This window comes from Acartia tonsa, chromosome 3 (assembly GCF_053477335.1).
Source record: "Acartia tonsa isolate MP-2025a chromosome 3, ASM5347733v1, whole genome shotgun sequence".
Lineage (NCBI taxonomy): Eukaryota > Metazoa > Arthropoda > Copepoda > Calanoida > Acartiidae > Acartia > Acartia tonsa.
The window spans coordinates 13502101-13517650 of record NC_137262.1 but is presented as its reverse complement, the minus strand read 5'-3'; the positions used below and the strand labels follow the sequence as shown (position 1 = coordinate 13517650).

General features: G+C 40.1%; 2 protein-coding genes and 1 long non-coding RNA gene across 3 annotated transcripts in view; 1 reads left to right on the top strand and 2 right to left on the bottom strand.

The window, feature by feature from the left end:
• Nucleotides 1-5397: 5397 nt before the first annotated feature.
• LOC145313374 (uncharacterized) lies at nucleotides 5398-6756 on the bottom strand. The gene is made up of 2 exons (XR_013877316.1): nucleotides 5993-6756; nucleotides 5398-5586 (listed from the first exon to the last, which is right to left on the bottom strand). It is a non-coding gene; the product is annotated as an uncharacterized LOC145313374 (long non-coding RNA).
• A 650-nt stretch (nucleotides 6757-7406) lies between these two features.
• Nucleotides 7407-14291, top strand: LOC145313365 (uncharacterized). The gene is made up of 2 exons (XM_080152727.1): nucleotides 7407-9248; nucleotides 13698-14291. The coding sequence occupies exon 1, from the start codon at nucleotides 7407-7409 to the stop codon at nucleotides 8799-8801; it is 1395 nt and encodes a 464-aa protein (XP_080008853.1). The 3' UTR covers nucleotides 8802-9248; nucleotides 13698-14291.
• Nucleotides 14292-14445: 154 nt separating this feature from the next.
• Nucleotides 14446-15550, bottom strand: part of LOC145313362 (N-acetylneuraminate (7)9-O-acetyltransferase) — a 48820-nt gene continuing 47715 nt past the window's right edge. The window contains exon 23 of the mRNA XM_080152723.1: nucleotides 14446-15048. Within this exon, the coding sequence (XP_080008849.1) occupies nucleotides 14938-15048 (111 nt within the window). The 3' untranslated portion in view covers nucleotides 14446-14937. The remainder of the gene's footprint in view (nucleotides 15049-15550) is intronic.

The window sequence follows — 15550 nt, the reverse complement described above, 5'->3', positions numbered from 1 at the left end:
CAGGGGGCTGCTCCAGGCGGAGTCCGACGGCTCTATGACTCCTTCCTGCAGCCAAGTGTCCAGTTGTTTCTCCAGTTCAGCCTCTTGCCGCGGGTTCAGATCCCTAAATCTCTGGCGGATCGGCTGGGTCCCTGGCTTGAGGCGCAGCTGCAATTCAACCACATCTGTGCAGCCGGGGGTAGAATTGGAGAAGACGTCCCTGTACTCTGACAACGTAGTCCAAACCTCCTTCTTGAGCAAGGGGTCCTTGCGTAGGAACTCATTGTCTTCCATCTCCAAGGCCTCCCACAACTCTTGCATGTCTATAGGCTCAGCAGGTTCTTGGACCGAGTGGAGACGCGGGGGAGGCGTATCAGAGACTTCCAGAATGTCAGGTTTGACCAGCTCCCCTGCCACTGGGAGGCCAGCATCCAGCAAGAGGGGCACCTCCCCCTCATTGACCACCAGTACTCTAAACACAGTGGCAGAGCCAGGCCTGTGGGCATACAGGCCCTCTGGAATAACAAGGTCCTCCCCAAACCTCTGTTCTGGGGCAGCTAGTTGAATGGCATCCTTGGTGCGATGGCCTACTAGCTCAACAGGGACTGCCATAACCCCGCGACTAGGCAGGACCACCCGCTTGGCCGTGCGGAGCTGGGGTGGTTGACCGTCAGTTGGAGTGACAGCGCTCAGCCTATACGTGGCTGGTGAGGGGTCAGCCTTGGCTCCGGGACCCACCGGCCGCGACTTGACGGGCTCGGCTTCTGGAGAGGCTGACGTGTCGGAGCCAGGCTTGGCTCCGGGGGCGTCCGGCCACGATTTGACGGGCTCGGTGCTGGGAGAGGCCAAAATGCTGGGTCCAGCTTTGGCTCCGTGGGCGTCCGGCCGCGACTTGACGGGCACGGCGCCGGGAGAGGCTGGGGCCTGAGAGTTGATTGTGGCTCCGGGTACATCAGACCGCGACTTGACGGGTCTGGACTCGGGCTTGGCTGGTGGACTGGCTGGAGGTCCCAGGTAGAGGGGGCCAGGTGGACACGGCTGGCCGTTGATAAAAATGTCGGAGGAGAAGATTGGTTCTGGAGGGCTGGCAATCTCAGGAAACGTTGTTGGCAGGCTCTCCCTTGGCACCTTGGGCACTGGGGGCAACCCCATGGCTAGCAGGTTAGCGCCCTTGTGTGCGTTGAGCTCAGCGTCCACCCAGTGTGTGCCTTTCTCAACCACACGCGGCTGCTCAGGCAGGGGGCCTGGCAGAGGCCCCTCATAGCTTAGCTCTCTCTCGGCTGTCTCCCGGTCAATGGGGACGCCACGGAGTGGGATAAACTCCCCACGCGCCCACAAGCAAGGTGGTTGCATGTCGAAACAGAGCCTAGTTCCGAACTCCTTGAGAAAATACCCACCCAAGTTAAGAGGGTGGGAGAGGTTTCGGACCACAGTCACGTGGTATAGATGGAGTATAAGAGTGTGTGAAACTGCCATATATAACTCTTTTAATTTTCCAATTACCTGGAGGGGCTGGCCTTCCTCATTAGCAGTCAGGATCTGGGTGTTGTCCGGAATCAACATGCGTTGCACGCCCATTGCGTGCATGAGGTGCTCAGAAATTACAGCAGACCCTGGTACACGGTTGCCAGAATCAACCATGGCATCAACCTGTACATGCTGGGCAGGGTCAGGAGTAGGAAACCTCACCCTGATATGGCAGGGGAAGTGGAGGTCCTGCCCTTGAGACAAGGGGGCCTCTCGTTCGGCTGGGGTTGGCAGAAACTTTGGTGGTGGCCGCACCGCAGCTATGGTGGTATCGCTTACCATGGTGGCTTAGACTGTAGCTTCGAATCACTAGAGCTTATTAATTATCACTTGGTCAACAATTTTATATTTATTTTTATCACTTGGTTGACTTTTTATACACAATGATGTGTTGTTATCACTAGGAGCTCTAGGTGTGATTCTGGAAGCACTGGCAGCAGGGAATGTCCGTCCTGCAAGGTTCAGAGGGGTGACGGCGGTAGGGAATGACCCGTCCTACAGCGCCGCTGGTTCGAATCCCGACAAATGGCGGCAGGGAATGGCCCGTCCTACAGCGCCTCGGGTTCGAATCCTGGGAGACAGCGGCAGGGAATGTCCCGTCCTGCCGTGCCTGTGGCTCAAAATCTGCTATCCGTCGCAGTGGTAGGGCTTACTTGTGTGCTGAAGCTTCGCAGCCACACATTGCCTTCTTAGGGAGACCAGCACACAGCTGTCTGTCTCGTAGGTTTGGCCTGGGTGTCCTGGGGCTTGTCCCAGCTACACTTGCCAATTTAGACTCAGTTTTGTAGCCGTCTGAGCTAAATTATCCGGTTGCCGTGGCTGCGCACCTAGCGCTACTCCTACACGACACGGACAAAGCGTCTTAACTGGCGCTTTTAGCAGGCTAAATCTGCTTGCCGTAGGCCAGAGGCCCACATATTGCGTTCAAAATGATGGAAATTCGACCTAAAAAGGCCGTCTCACGGGTCAGTTGGCTTCTCAGTTGGCGGCTGATTGTCCCCTTACTTGCCAAAGGGTCCAATCAGAGGTAGAATAGGCTAGTTCTGTAAGGCTCGATTGAAACACGCTGACACCAAGTTCTGGTAAGCCGAGCGTACTCGGCCCACGGGGTAACGAGTTCGGATTCAACGGGCCCTAGCCTTTAAGTATTCTACCAAACAAACAAGCAGGATTCAATCATACAGAATTATATATTTAAACTGAATAATATTTACAAGTTATGTTTACTATATATATACAACAAAAATATGACAATAGTTAGGTTTGAAGGGGGTGTGGGGCGCTAGGGCTTAGCGCCCGACGGTAGACAGGCTGTGGGGGCAGCGGTGGTAAAAGGGGAGGCAGTGCCTCCCGATTATATAAGTGCATGATGGACTCGTGATAATTGCATGTTCAAGTCCCCTCCCCACATTTAGGCAGACTTAGTTTGACCGCCGGGTGCGGGGTTAACAGCGGTCATGAGATGGATAGTGATATAATAGGATTAGTGCGGTGGGTTTGTTATCATAAGTCACCGCGAAGCAACTCTGTATTGGGCCTGTCCGTATGGGTGTCGTATTACCACATATACTTATTAATTCTTCAACAAACAATAGCGTTGTTAACTTATAATTGTCAATGTTAGCTTGTCTGTCTGATTTATTAAGTTTCGCTTTCATGGATGCTGCCGTCCTTTTTTTTTATAATATTAGTTCAACTTTTCAATATTGTAGCTTCTCTCAAGCTAGGTTTTACGTTCATGTTTTAAACATTTGTAAATTATCAGTATTTTAACAATAAGCATGAAAGTCTTAAATTTAACGTTTTTAAAGAAAAAATATATTTTCTTTCATAGTTTTCCTTTAGTATTTCCATTTGTCTAAACCTGCAAGCATTTATTTCTATAAGCATATTATAGCTGCGCTATTTAGGGACAAAATTGTTCCTTTTATGTGTACAGTACAGTTAAATATATAAAATTAGATTTGTGCTGTTTTAATAAACAATTATCTAGATAAAACCTCATTTTCTCGTATTCATTCGAATCCGGTGGATAGGAACCGGTTCTCATCCATACGAAAAAACTATGTCTAGCATCGTATTATATCCAGTTTTCTACGAATATAGAAATGTACAATCATACGATTAAAACCAGTTTTTTTAGCCGGTGCCTCCGGCACCTCGGGGCTAAAAAAACTAGTTTTAATCTTATAATTGTACACTCTATATCCGCGGAAAGCCGTTTATAATACGATACGAGAAATAACTATTATCACATTTCACATAAAAAGCTACCAAGTACTAACTATTAAATATGTATGGTTGAATTAATGCTTTCAATTTTGTTGAGATTTTAGGAAATGATAAACAATATTTAGTTTTTATATATTTCTACATATATTTTAGGCGTAGAGCTTTTAAAAGCGGAAAAATCTGCTTAAATGATTATTAATAGTGAAGCATTTCTATAATAATGGTAGGTTCGTCCGTCCTTATGTCTGTAAAGAATAGCTACTTTCACTTATTTAGGCATGTTAGAATTATCCTATCGATTTAAATCTTGATATGATTAATTTAGAAAGTGTATTAACTTTATAATCGTGACCAAAAAAGTCCATACGTCCATTTCAAACATGTTGTAAGATTTTCTAATAAGTTTATTCATTTAAAGAAGAATATCATTCATGTAAATTGTACAGTTCCAAAAAATCTACTTGACAAATATGCTATTAATATGAATCAAGTTTTACAAGGAAAAAAAACTAAATTCTTTTTTTTTGTCTGATTTGCGATATATCTATAATACAAAGTAGAACGATGTCTGTCCGTCTGTCTGTCCGTCTGAAGCTTAAGATCTCAGTAACCACTGAACCGATTGGGCTCTACTCTTCAGGGAATATACCTGGTCCTGTGATGGTTTTAAGCTGTTTTCTTGGGGGGTGGCACACCCCCAACCCCCCCAAAAATAAAAAATACCCCCCCAAAAAAATTTTTTTTTTACTTTTTCTTTTTAAATCTAAAATACGAAAAATTAGGTTGATCAAACCTCTTGGGGCAAAGCCCCTAGAGGCTAGGGGCGAAGCCGCTAGTAATATCTATAATACAAAGTAGAGCTATGTCTGTTTGAATATTTGTGCGTTTGTTTCTATGTCTGTTTGTAGCGAAGGATCTCGCTAACCGCTGAACCGATCGGGTTCTCCTTTACAGGGTAGCTTCTCATAGTTCCCGGGAAGGTTTATAACTATTTTCTTGGGGGGTGGGACACCCCCAACCCCCCCCCCAAAAAAAAATTTCTTTTTGAAACTAAAAATAAAATAGTGGGATCGACTAACCCCCCCCCCCACAAAAAAAAAAATAATTCCCCCTCCAAAAAAAAAAAATTTTTCTTTTTTTTATTTTAAATCTAAAATACGAAAATTTGTTTGATCAAATCACTTGGGGCAAAGCCCCTAGAGGCTAGGGGCGAAGCCGCTAGTATATATATAAATTAACAGTACAATGAAAAATTTACAAATACTAGATAAATATCATAAAATCCAATGTTGCAAATACGACACTTTTATGAACTACAGGACATAGCCGTCCAAGGGTTGGGGTAAGGTAAAGGGATGTTTATTGTTTATCCCCCTAAAACATTTGAAACCCTCTCAAAATTTATAAAAATACATCGAATTACACCCCTTAGACCATTTAAACTCTTCCTTTTACACTCCTCAAAATCACCCACCTAAAACCTTTGAAAGCACCCATTTTACCCCCCTTAAAAAAAATTAAGCGTCCCTGCTATAGAACTAGGAATTAAAATCTGATTTCATAATCTAATCTGTTATAAGAGAATGCTTACCTTCTATTGAACATAATCGTTCTTCTTTACAAACATTAAAATAGATTTACTTATTAATAAAACAATAATAATCAAAAATGTTTTATTTACATCAAAGAATTAACAGCCATTAGGTGAAAATAATGAAAAAAACGACTAGAAATCACAGTTTTTTGGTGAAAAAATACATATTTATTTAAAATAATTTGAATCAATTAGCAGGAATGTTTTTTTTTTAATTGAAATATCTTTAACGGAAGTTAAATTGTTTGGATCTACTGCAGTTCACGGTAAAATATTGCTGGTAAGCAATATTTCCAAAAATCTATGAATTTTAAAGACTGCAAACTGCAAACGGCTGAACGTACAGATTATACCCGCACACCATTGTAAGCGGCATAAGAAGGCCTACAAATAATCTGGAATAGCCAAGATCCAATTATGCACAGGGAAAGTTTTACTGAAGAAAAAAACGCATAAAATAGGTCTTTTTCGCGCATTTCTCTGCACTGCGAGATAATTATGCATTATTAATTCATGGCTATTCCAGATTATTTGTAGGCCTTCTTATGCCGCCTAAAACAGTGTGCGGGCATGATCGGTACGTTCAACCGTATGGCATCTAGCAACCTTTAAAATTCATAGATTTTGGAAATATTGCTTACCAGCAATATAATATTTTACCGTGAACTGCAGTAGATCCAATTGTTTTTTTTTAATGGGTTATAGTCCCTTTCGTAGCAATGCCCCTTAAGGGGCTACTCTTCGTATTTTAAAAGTAGTTTTTTACCTATTTCTAGCCTAAAACCTATTAAAAGCCATTTTAAAAATACGACGAATCGCCCTTTAAGGGGCGTTGCCACGAAAGGTACTATTCCCCAAAAATGTAGTTACTGAATGACATGGTAATCAATCTGTATTGTGCAATAATATCAAAATCTTATTGTGCCTAGTTTTCAATTTGTGCTTTTACATTGAAATAGCATATAATATAATATTTAAGGATGGCAATCCGTCAAATTTTTGGACCGGTTCCGGATTCGGATTCTTATAAGAATTCGTGAAAAAAATGGCGGATTCTCGTGGATTCCGGATTCGGATTCCGGATTCTAGCCATATTTTTAAAGGCTTTTTAAAAAAATTAAAAATTTAAGTGCTACATATGTCCTAAAAATTAATGTTCTTAGTGTTCTCTATAATTCACTTCCGAGAATCGAACCAGATTTTAAAAGATATTATCTATAATGATGATAATCTTTGCCTTTAAAAAGGGGGAGTTGAAAGAAAAAACTCAAGACGCTAATTTTAGCCTACCAATTAAGAATCCTAATCCGCTATTAAAAAACGGATTCCGGATTCAGATTCCAAAATTGGCCAAAAATTGGGCGGATTCCGGATTCGGATTGCCAACCCTAATAATATTAAATAGGTTTTTAAGAGGGTTTATGGGGAGGGTGGGAAGGAATTGCTATTTTTAAAAATCATTCAACACGAAGGAATTTAATTCCTTGTTTTGTTAATATCTCTTTGGAGGTAGTGACTTGACTAGTATAAATAAAATAATAAGCTTCTTTTTAAGTACATCAACAACATATAGGTATAAGTAATTAATCGGCACAGGGTCCAAGGAAAGGGAATATACAGTTATTTAACCCCATCCAACCATCTTCTTTCCCAGTTAGTTAGTTAGCGTCCTTCAAGCGATACACATCTTCTAAATGTAGAGCTGCTGTATAAGCTTCCTACCCCTTTTTTGAGTATCGCTACCACCCCTTCTCCTCCCCCCCGTTCATCTACAACAGTGGAGGAGAGCCTACGCTATACACACACACACACACTACACATACACACACTCTAGTGTTGGAGCCCTGCCATTGGTTGGGAGTTATTCTGTGGAGAGCTGTGATTGGTCCTGTCCTACAACTGGTGCCATCTCATTGGTCAACTTTATTCCTCGCCCTCATGTCATTGGTTCAGGTTACCCCTTAATTGTGACCCCTCTCTACTACGCTTAGTCTTACCTATACCACGCATCTGTGAACATCTATCTGTGCTTTAATAATTATTATTTTTTGTCGGCACTTTTTTTGCCGTCACTATGTCCAAAGCCAGCAAAGGCAACAAGCTTAGAGCTGCCATAGCGGATGAGGAGGCCGCCGACGGTTCGGCAGATGGTGGCGTTAATCTTAGCCCGGATACTTGGGCCAGGATGTCTAAGCTCATTGATACTTCTGTGGCCTCGAAAATAAAGGAGTACACAGAACAAACAACGAAGAGTTTCAACAGCGTGAACCTGAAGTTGGTAGATATAGGTAAGCGTATAGAGGGGTTACAGGGGCAATACCAGACTGAAATTGACTCTATTAGGGCTCGACTTGAAGACCCTGATGTCTCGCCTGATGAGGCTACGGGCCTTAAAATCAAAGGCCTAGGGGCACAAATTGATCTGCTATTGAAATTACGGACGGAGGATAGAGAGTGTGACCGTTTTATTAATTATCATCATTTATGTCAGGCGGTCAAGAGGGAACAGAGGCAGCGATGCTGGTCCCTACGGATCTACGGATTCCAGTCGCCGTGGCGAGCCACCACCCCTGACGTCAAGGATGTTTATGAAGAGGTCATCGAACCGGTCCTACGGTCAATGATACAGTCAGGTGATTCTGTTGCGTTCAACACAAGTTTTTACTCGAATATCGAGTTCAGCCATCCTCTTGGCCCCAGCCGCAAAGGCGCAGTCCCCCCGATGATCTTTAGGTTCTTTTCGCGCAGGACTTTATTCCTGTTTATGTTAAATAAACGGGAGCACTTGATTAGCCTAGAGAAGCGTGCGGCGGACCGCAGCCAGTGGTCATCAGCGGCGGCGGCGGTCAAATACGATCCCAAGGTGAAGCTTAGGATGTCACATGATCTAGCGGACATGAACCGCCAGGTAATGTCTTTCCTACACACAGCCAAGCTTGCTCACAAATGCAAGACCACGAGTGCAGGGGTCTCTTTCATGCCCCTTGGCCACAAGGGTAAATGGATCAAGATCCACAACCCTTTTTCCCCCACAGTCCTAGGCATGGTAGAGCCTCTGCCGGAATTAAATTCCCTCCTTAGCGCCAAGTCCATCGTGTTGGAGGCCTTCAAGGCCAACGTCCCTAACAAGGCGTTGTTTGACGGCCTTGATTTTAACCTGTCAGATATTATTAAGGTTGCTGATCAGCATGCCAAGCAGCAGCGCCCAGAGGAGGATGGAGGAATAGATCCTGGAGTCACAGTCAGACAGGAAGGAGGGGCAGAGGGTCTCCCACCAACCGGTGGTGCGGCACCTGGAGCCGACGCATTTCCAGCTTTACCCTCCCCCCACACCCCCAGAGATGACGTGCCCAAAGAGGATCAGACAGCGCCCACAGCGATAGCGGCCAGTACGCGAGCTGCCGCAGCAGCAGCTGCAGCATCGACGGTGTCAACCTCTAGTCCTACCTCTACAGCTCCAACTAAATGAAAGGACAGTATAAGTTTTATTAATCTTCCATACAAAACATATAGAACTTGTCCTTTATAAACATTAATCACTTAGTGATATAGATTTTTATTCAAGTTAATCTTAAAACAAAGTTTAGTAGCAGTAAGTCTTATCCCTCATTTCCAACTTATTGATAACTATTACTAACATCTCTACTAACAACTAATGTCAATATTAATTTGAATTTAGTCCTTTTCAAACATATTAATTAGGATTATTATTATTATGTGTGTACATAGAACTTAAATATTTATAGTTAATATATCTAACAAGGCTAATAATTTAACAGTTGTATAATAATAGTCTAAGCCTTGTAAGCCATTAGTCAATCTTATAAGTTCAGTAGGTACCTAGATACCTCATTGATTTTTGGGTATGATGCTAACATTACATTGTATTATCATGTATTCATATAATTGTGTTTCAGTATGTACGCAGCACACGGGACGCTCTAGAAGTCGAAGTTGGAGGGAGAACCTTATCGGTCGAGCAATGCTTTCTGGATGTGAACCTTTGCAGTATGGTTTCTCAGGTAGATAGTAGCGTAAATCAACTTAATAGCAATCCAAATTTTAATATTACGTCGCATATTTATGGGGACATTTTTTCGGACTTTTCAGAGGAGCTTAATATAGACTCCTATTATATTACAGAGCAGAATGCAATAGAAAAAATTAAATCACTCAACAGACCGGTCTTTTCAATATTTAACTTAAATTGCAGATCCATTAATTCGTGTTTTACAGAGCTTAGTTCCAGTATAGACTGTTATAAAAATTCGGGCGTGGAGCCCACAGTAATTAACCTGCAGGAATCTTGGCTTAATGATAACAGTAATCTAAATTTAATTCAACTTAATGGGTATGACTTGTTCTCTAAACCTAGGCCCCAGGGGAGGGGGGGGGGGCGTTTGCACTTATGTGCAATCTAGGTTCAAAGTTGAAGAGATTTTTCCAAATTTTTTTGAACAATCAGTCTTTGAGTGTTTGATTTTAAAGATAAGTTATAGCAATTTTAAGGGAATTGTAGTTAATATTTATAGGACCCCCAGTGAGGAAACCATTCAACCCTTTCTTGAGAAACTTCTTGAACTTTTTGATAGCTTAGACAATTATGCCAATTATCCTATTTTCCTCACGGGCGATATGAATCTAAACCTTTTCCAAGCAGTTTTACCGGGTAGTTCGGCAGCTCAATTTCTTGATAACTTAATTATGTATGGGTTTATTAATATAACCCTTAGATCTACCCGTATACACAACTTTAGTCATAGTTTATTGGATTTAATTTGTTGCAAAAACTTTATACAGAATGTAGCCCTGTCAATGATTGTACCCACAGACTATTCAGATCATTTTTTAACTATTGGTGTTTTTTACGAAGAAAACTTCAAACAGACAAAAAAACCTCAAAATTTCACAAAGCGCCTGTTATCAGATGAGAATTATGATAACCTTTGCAATGCGCTAAATGATACTGATTGGTCTGTGGTTACTACTCTAAATAATGTTGACTTAGCCTATGAAACGTTCCTAAAGATATTCATTGACCTTTATAACATTCACTGTCCCAAAGTTTCTATTAGAAACAACAGGCGTTGCATCCCCCAAGAGCCCTATATCAATAATTATATTTTAAAATGCAAAGCCTTCAAGAACACACTTTATAGGATAAAATGCAATGATCCTTCTGAGTTTAATACTGCACGGTACAATGCGTACCGCAATGAGTACTTTAGGAGCGTCCGTAGGTCTAAGAAAAATTATTTTCAGAATCAAATTAAGTCTGCGGGTAAGGATGGGAAAAAAGTATGGTCTGTACTTAGGGAGGTTCTGGGGGTAAAAAAGCACACAAAAACAATGGATTATCTTGAGGTCGGTGATCGTAAGATCACCGATAAACAAGAAATCGCTAATCATTTCAACAATTTTTTTAGTAATTTGGGTGCTAATTTGACCCCAGACATCCCTATTTCAAACAAAAACTTTAGGGAGTTTCTCCCTCCACGAATTGAAGATACCATCTTTGTTCCCCCCCTTACACTGCAGAAAACATTTGAATTAATAACTAGTATTAAGCCAAAGGAAAGCCAGGACTTCTTTGATGTATCCATGAAATTATTATGTAGAACAGCGGTGCCGATTACGGCTCCGTTGCAATACATCTATAATCTGAGCATAAGCACAGGTGTTTTTCCCGATCTCATGAAGATTTCCAAAGTTGTCTTAGTATATAAGAGTGGCCCTATTTCTGTTGTTGAAGCCTATCGTGGCGTCAGCATGATAGCGTCATTCAGCAAGCCTCTGGAAAGGTATTTATACACTTCCATTTATGATTTCTTGGATGAGCGAAATTTTTTCAATATGCGTCAATTTGGCTTTCGTCGCGGCTATAATACTAGTCATAATGTTCTGAACTTAATGAATCTTGTTGCAAGGGCTTTCATTGATGGACAGGTATGCAGTATACTGCTCCTGGACATCAAGAAAGCCTTTGATCTTGTTGACAGGGACATATTGCTGGCTAAATTATATCATTATGGGATTAGAGGTGTCATCTATGATTGGTTTGTTAGTTATTTTTCTTCTCGTAGGCAGAAAGTTTTTTTTGGGGGGGAGTACTCCTCCACTCTGGAGGAGATACTTATCGGCATACTCCAAGGCAGCTGTCTGGGCGTATTAATGTTTTTGATATTCATTAATGACCTAGACAGCAGCTGCAGAGAAGCCATTTTTAACCTTTTCTGCGATGACACCCTAATCTTCTTAAAATCTGACAATTTCACAAATTTAATCCAAACAATAAATAGAGTCCTACCTCAAGCAAATGACTGGTATGCTGCCAATAAATTAATTATAAACTCCTTAAAAACAAAAATTATCCTTTTTAAAACTCCTAGACAAGTTATTCCTGCAAATGAAATTGACCTTCTTAATGAATTTCCTGTTTATATTGATTCTAACAACTATGGGGAAAGGGATCCTGGCAAAATTGTCAAGCTTGATAAAGTCGACTGCAACCATGAAAATGAAAAGAATAGATGGGCTAAGCACTTAGGTATTAGGTTAGATTCTAAGTTGAAGTTTACTTATCACTGGGGGGACCTTCACAGCAGGCTGCAGCGCGCAATCTTTAGCCTCCGTGTCATGAAGAACGTGCTCGACATGCAGCATCTTAAGATGCTGTATTTCGCGTACGTACATAGCATTATCGAGTATTCAATAATAGTTTTTACAGGTGTAACTGACGGACAGGCAAGTATTATACACAAACTACAAAAAAAGTGTGCTAGAATAATCACAAACAGCTCCAGCACTGCACACAGTGCTCCTTTGTTCAAACAATTGCGTATTTTACCATTCAAAGAGCTGAGAGATTATAATATCATGCTTTTTATGCATAAATATATTAACGGCCAACAGCCGGACATTTTTGATAATACTTGGCAATATAGACGTCAATTACACTCCTACAACACACGTCATAGAAATGATTTACATGTGGACAGTACAACAAGAAATTTTATATTCAATTTACCTTTAATTCAATTTCCAATAGTTTATAACTCTTTACCAGAAAACCTGAAAACTATCCAAGATTTTAAACTTTTCAAAAAAAGAGTTTTTGATTACTTACTAAATAGAATTGTGTAAAATGTCAACCACAAATACGTTATTTTAACTTGTTTTAATTTAACTTACATTTTCACTTTCTTAGCTGCATTTGAATTAAACTTAAATTTAATTTTTTATGACGTGTGACAGATTAATATTATTCCAATCAATTTATTGACTACTTTTTAGTCATTCTTAATTTATTTAACTCGAAGCTAAGTTTGTCCGGGGGCAGGGATTGCGGGTTGCGGCGGCGGATGGAAGAATATTCTTAATATTCTTAGTTTTATAAACTACATTCCTGGTTATAATTTATCTTTCCTTCAACTTAGGCTGTTTACTAATTCTTTCTGTTTTAGGGGGTTGTCGTGAGCAGGGACTGCGGCTTAATGCTATGGGGTTGGTTGGAGAAAATTGTGGTGAGTGACTCCAGCCGCGACGGTAGCAGCGTTCTATGCCATTTTTCCGAACAAAATGTGTTATTTTTCTCGCTTGAAGACTTTTTGTCCTTGTTCTGTCAAAATTGAATTTTGACGCAGTTTTTTGTTGCAACAAACAACACGTTTTGGAATATTTAATTTTGAATATTCTCTGTTGCATTCATGAATATTGGAACTCATCCAATTTTCAAATTTTGTTAATTTTATTCGTTTATTCTTCATGACGCATGATTTTTGACGCATAATTGTTCGGACCTTGGCAGGTGGGGCGCGGCAACCCGAGCGGGGGGGGTCATGGGCACACTTTTCTTCAACCCTTCTACGCTTGAATATTCATGAATATTCATTGAATATTCGTTTATTAGGATCGGACCAAAATAAAAAACTTAATCAAAGCCAAAAATTTTCAAATTAATTTATTCTTTATGATTTATTTCAACTTTAACCTTTCTTTTGTCCATATCACTCAAAATTAATTCTCCATAGCGTGGTTATTAGCGTGGTTACTGCAAGCAGAATTCTCTAGGTACCTATTCTTAAGTTTTTTAAGACTTTTTTAAGACTTATTGACTTTTTAATTTTAATTTTATTTTTTGTTTACTTTTTTATAAATAGGTACCTAGTCCTACTGAATATAGACGTATGGGATAAATTATGGATTGTTATTACGAGTTGCGCTTCTATCTATTTGATAACCTTGTTCCTTGGTCCTAGGACCAAGGAATTGTATTAACTTTACTATTTAGGAATCACATTTGGAGGCATTGCGCGGCGGTGGGGGACAACCAAAGACGGAGGCGGACAGACTTCTGGGGGTGTAGCAAGCATATTGAAGCATAATTGCGGAATTTTATCATTATTGAACTATAACAGCAATGTTCAAATTCACTAGTCCGACTATGCCGGCCAGCAATAGCGCCTGAACGTCATCAAGGGCGTGCTCCAGCCTTAGGGCTACGTACTGCACCTGGCTAGTCAGACATGGGCATTATCCGCTATCATTATTAAATTGTTTAGTCATTTTTATCGCTAATAATATGTCATAATGATTGGATGGGAAATAAAAATAAACCATCATATAATTATAAGTAAATGTGATAATATGTAATTAAATCATATATAATAATCTAATATTATCATTAACATGTATTTTATCATGTAAAATCTATCATTTTATTTTCCCGGTGGAGGATAATTGTCCAAGATCGGGGTTTGTCGGATCTATGGTTAATAAATTGAATTTGAATTTGAATTTGAATCAAGAGATCAAAAAAGTAATGCATTGCCATGTTTCTAAAAGTTTAGAAATGTTTTATGAATAAATTTTTTCTCGTATTCATTCGAATCCGGTGGTTAGGAACCGGTTCTCATCCATACGAAAAAATTATGTCTAGCATCGTATTATATCCAGCTTTCTACAAATATAAAAATGTACAACCATAAGATTAAAACCAGTTTTTTTAGCCGGTGCCTTCGGCACCTCGGGGCTAAAAAAACTAGTTTTAATCTTATAATAGTACATTCTATATCCGCGGAAAGCCGTTTATAATACGATGCGAGAAATAACTATTATCGCCTCGTATTATAGACAGCTTTCCGTGGATATTGAATTAAATAAATATACGATTAAAACCAGTTTTGTTAGACCCTAGGGGTCGAAGGCCTTGGCTAACAAAACTGCTATTAATTTGGTGATTTTTATTTTATTATTCATAGATAATTGTCAATAATTCGATGCTATACATGATTTTTTTTCAGTATGACTGAGAATCGATTCAAATCTACCGGATAAAATTCGGTTCAAAGCAATACTGGAATATATCTTTCTTCTTGTATTTGAATATCATATTGACAACAATAATATTATAGGTATTATATTTAAGTACTAGAAGGTGAAACATGAGAAATAAAAATATTTTGGATCTTACAATAAAAAATTCACCCTCAACATTTATTTGTAAGATTTTAGACTGCTTGGGGATCCAAGATGAATTAAGAATAAAAGTCTCAGGATTCACCTCCCTTTTTCCTGTCTTTTTTTTCCATGTCAGCTTGACATAGTTAAAACATGCCATCATGGATGCCAATCGGCACGAGTATGAGAACAAAGACGACAATATTTCTGGCAGCTGCAAATGGTTCTGGCGGCACAAAATAGGGCAGCAGATGCCTAGGATTATCACAATACATTTCAAATATTTATTTAATTTTTATTAGTTTAATATGTGTTGTATTTAAATAACAGTCAATTCTTTCTTTAATATTCAGAATTTTTTCTCAGGTTTGTATCGGTTAACAAGTTTTAGGGAATTTAGTTTCGGCGCAGGCCAAATTTTTGGCCATGTGACGTGGTCGTGGAAGGGGGGGGGGGGGGGTTTGGCGTCATATTTCTAAAAAATTTCCTTTCCAAATTTTATTTATAAAAACAAATAAACAGGGCCATGTGAAGAACACGAAGTTGCGGGTTTTGTCATATTTTCACAGTAGCTTTTCTCCTAATTCAAGCCCCTGCGGGGCCAAATGACTAAACCTGCGGGGCAATCACCTAATCTAACCTAAAATAACCTTTCAAAAGCTACTGTGAAAATACGACGAAACTCGCAACTTCGTTTCCTTCACATGACCCAATAAACATATTGTGTTATTCTCAACCTCACTCTTAAGTCAAAGCCCC

Bases quoted from the DNA above. Each gene is read 5' to 3' on its own strand.
- LOC145313365 (XM_080152727.1), top strand. From the start codon at position 7,407: ATGTCCAAAGCCAGCAAAGGCAACAAGCTTAGAGCTGCCATAGCGGAT.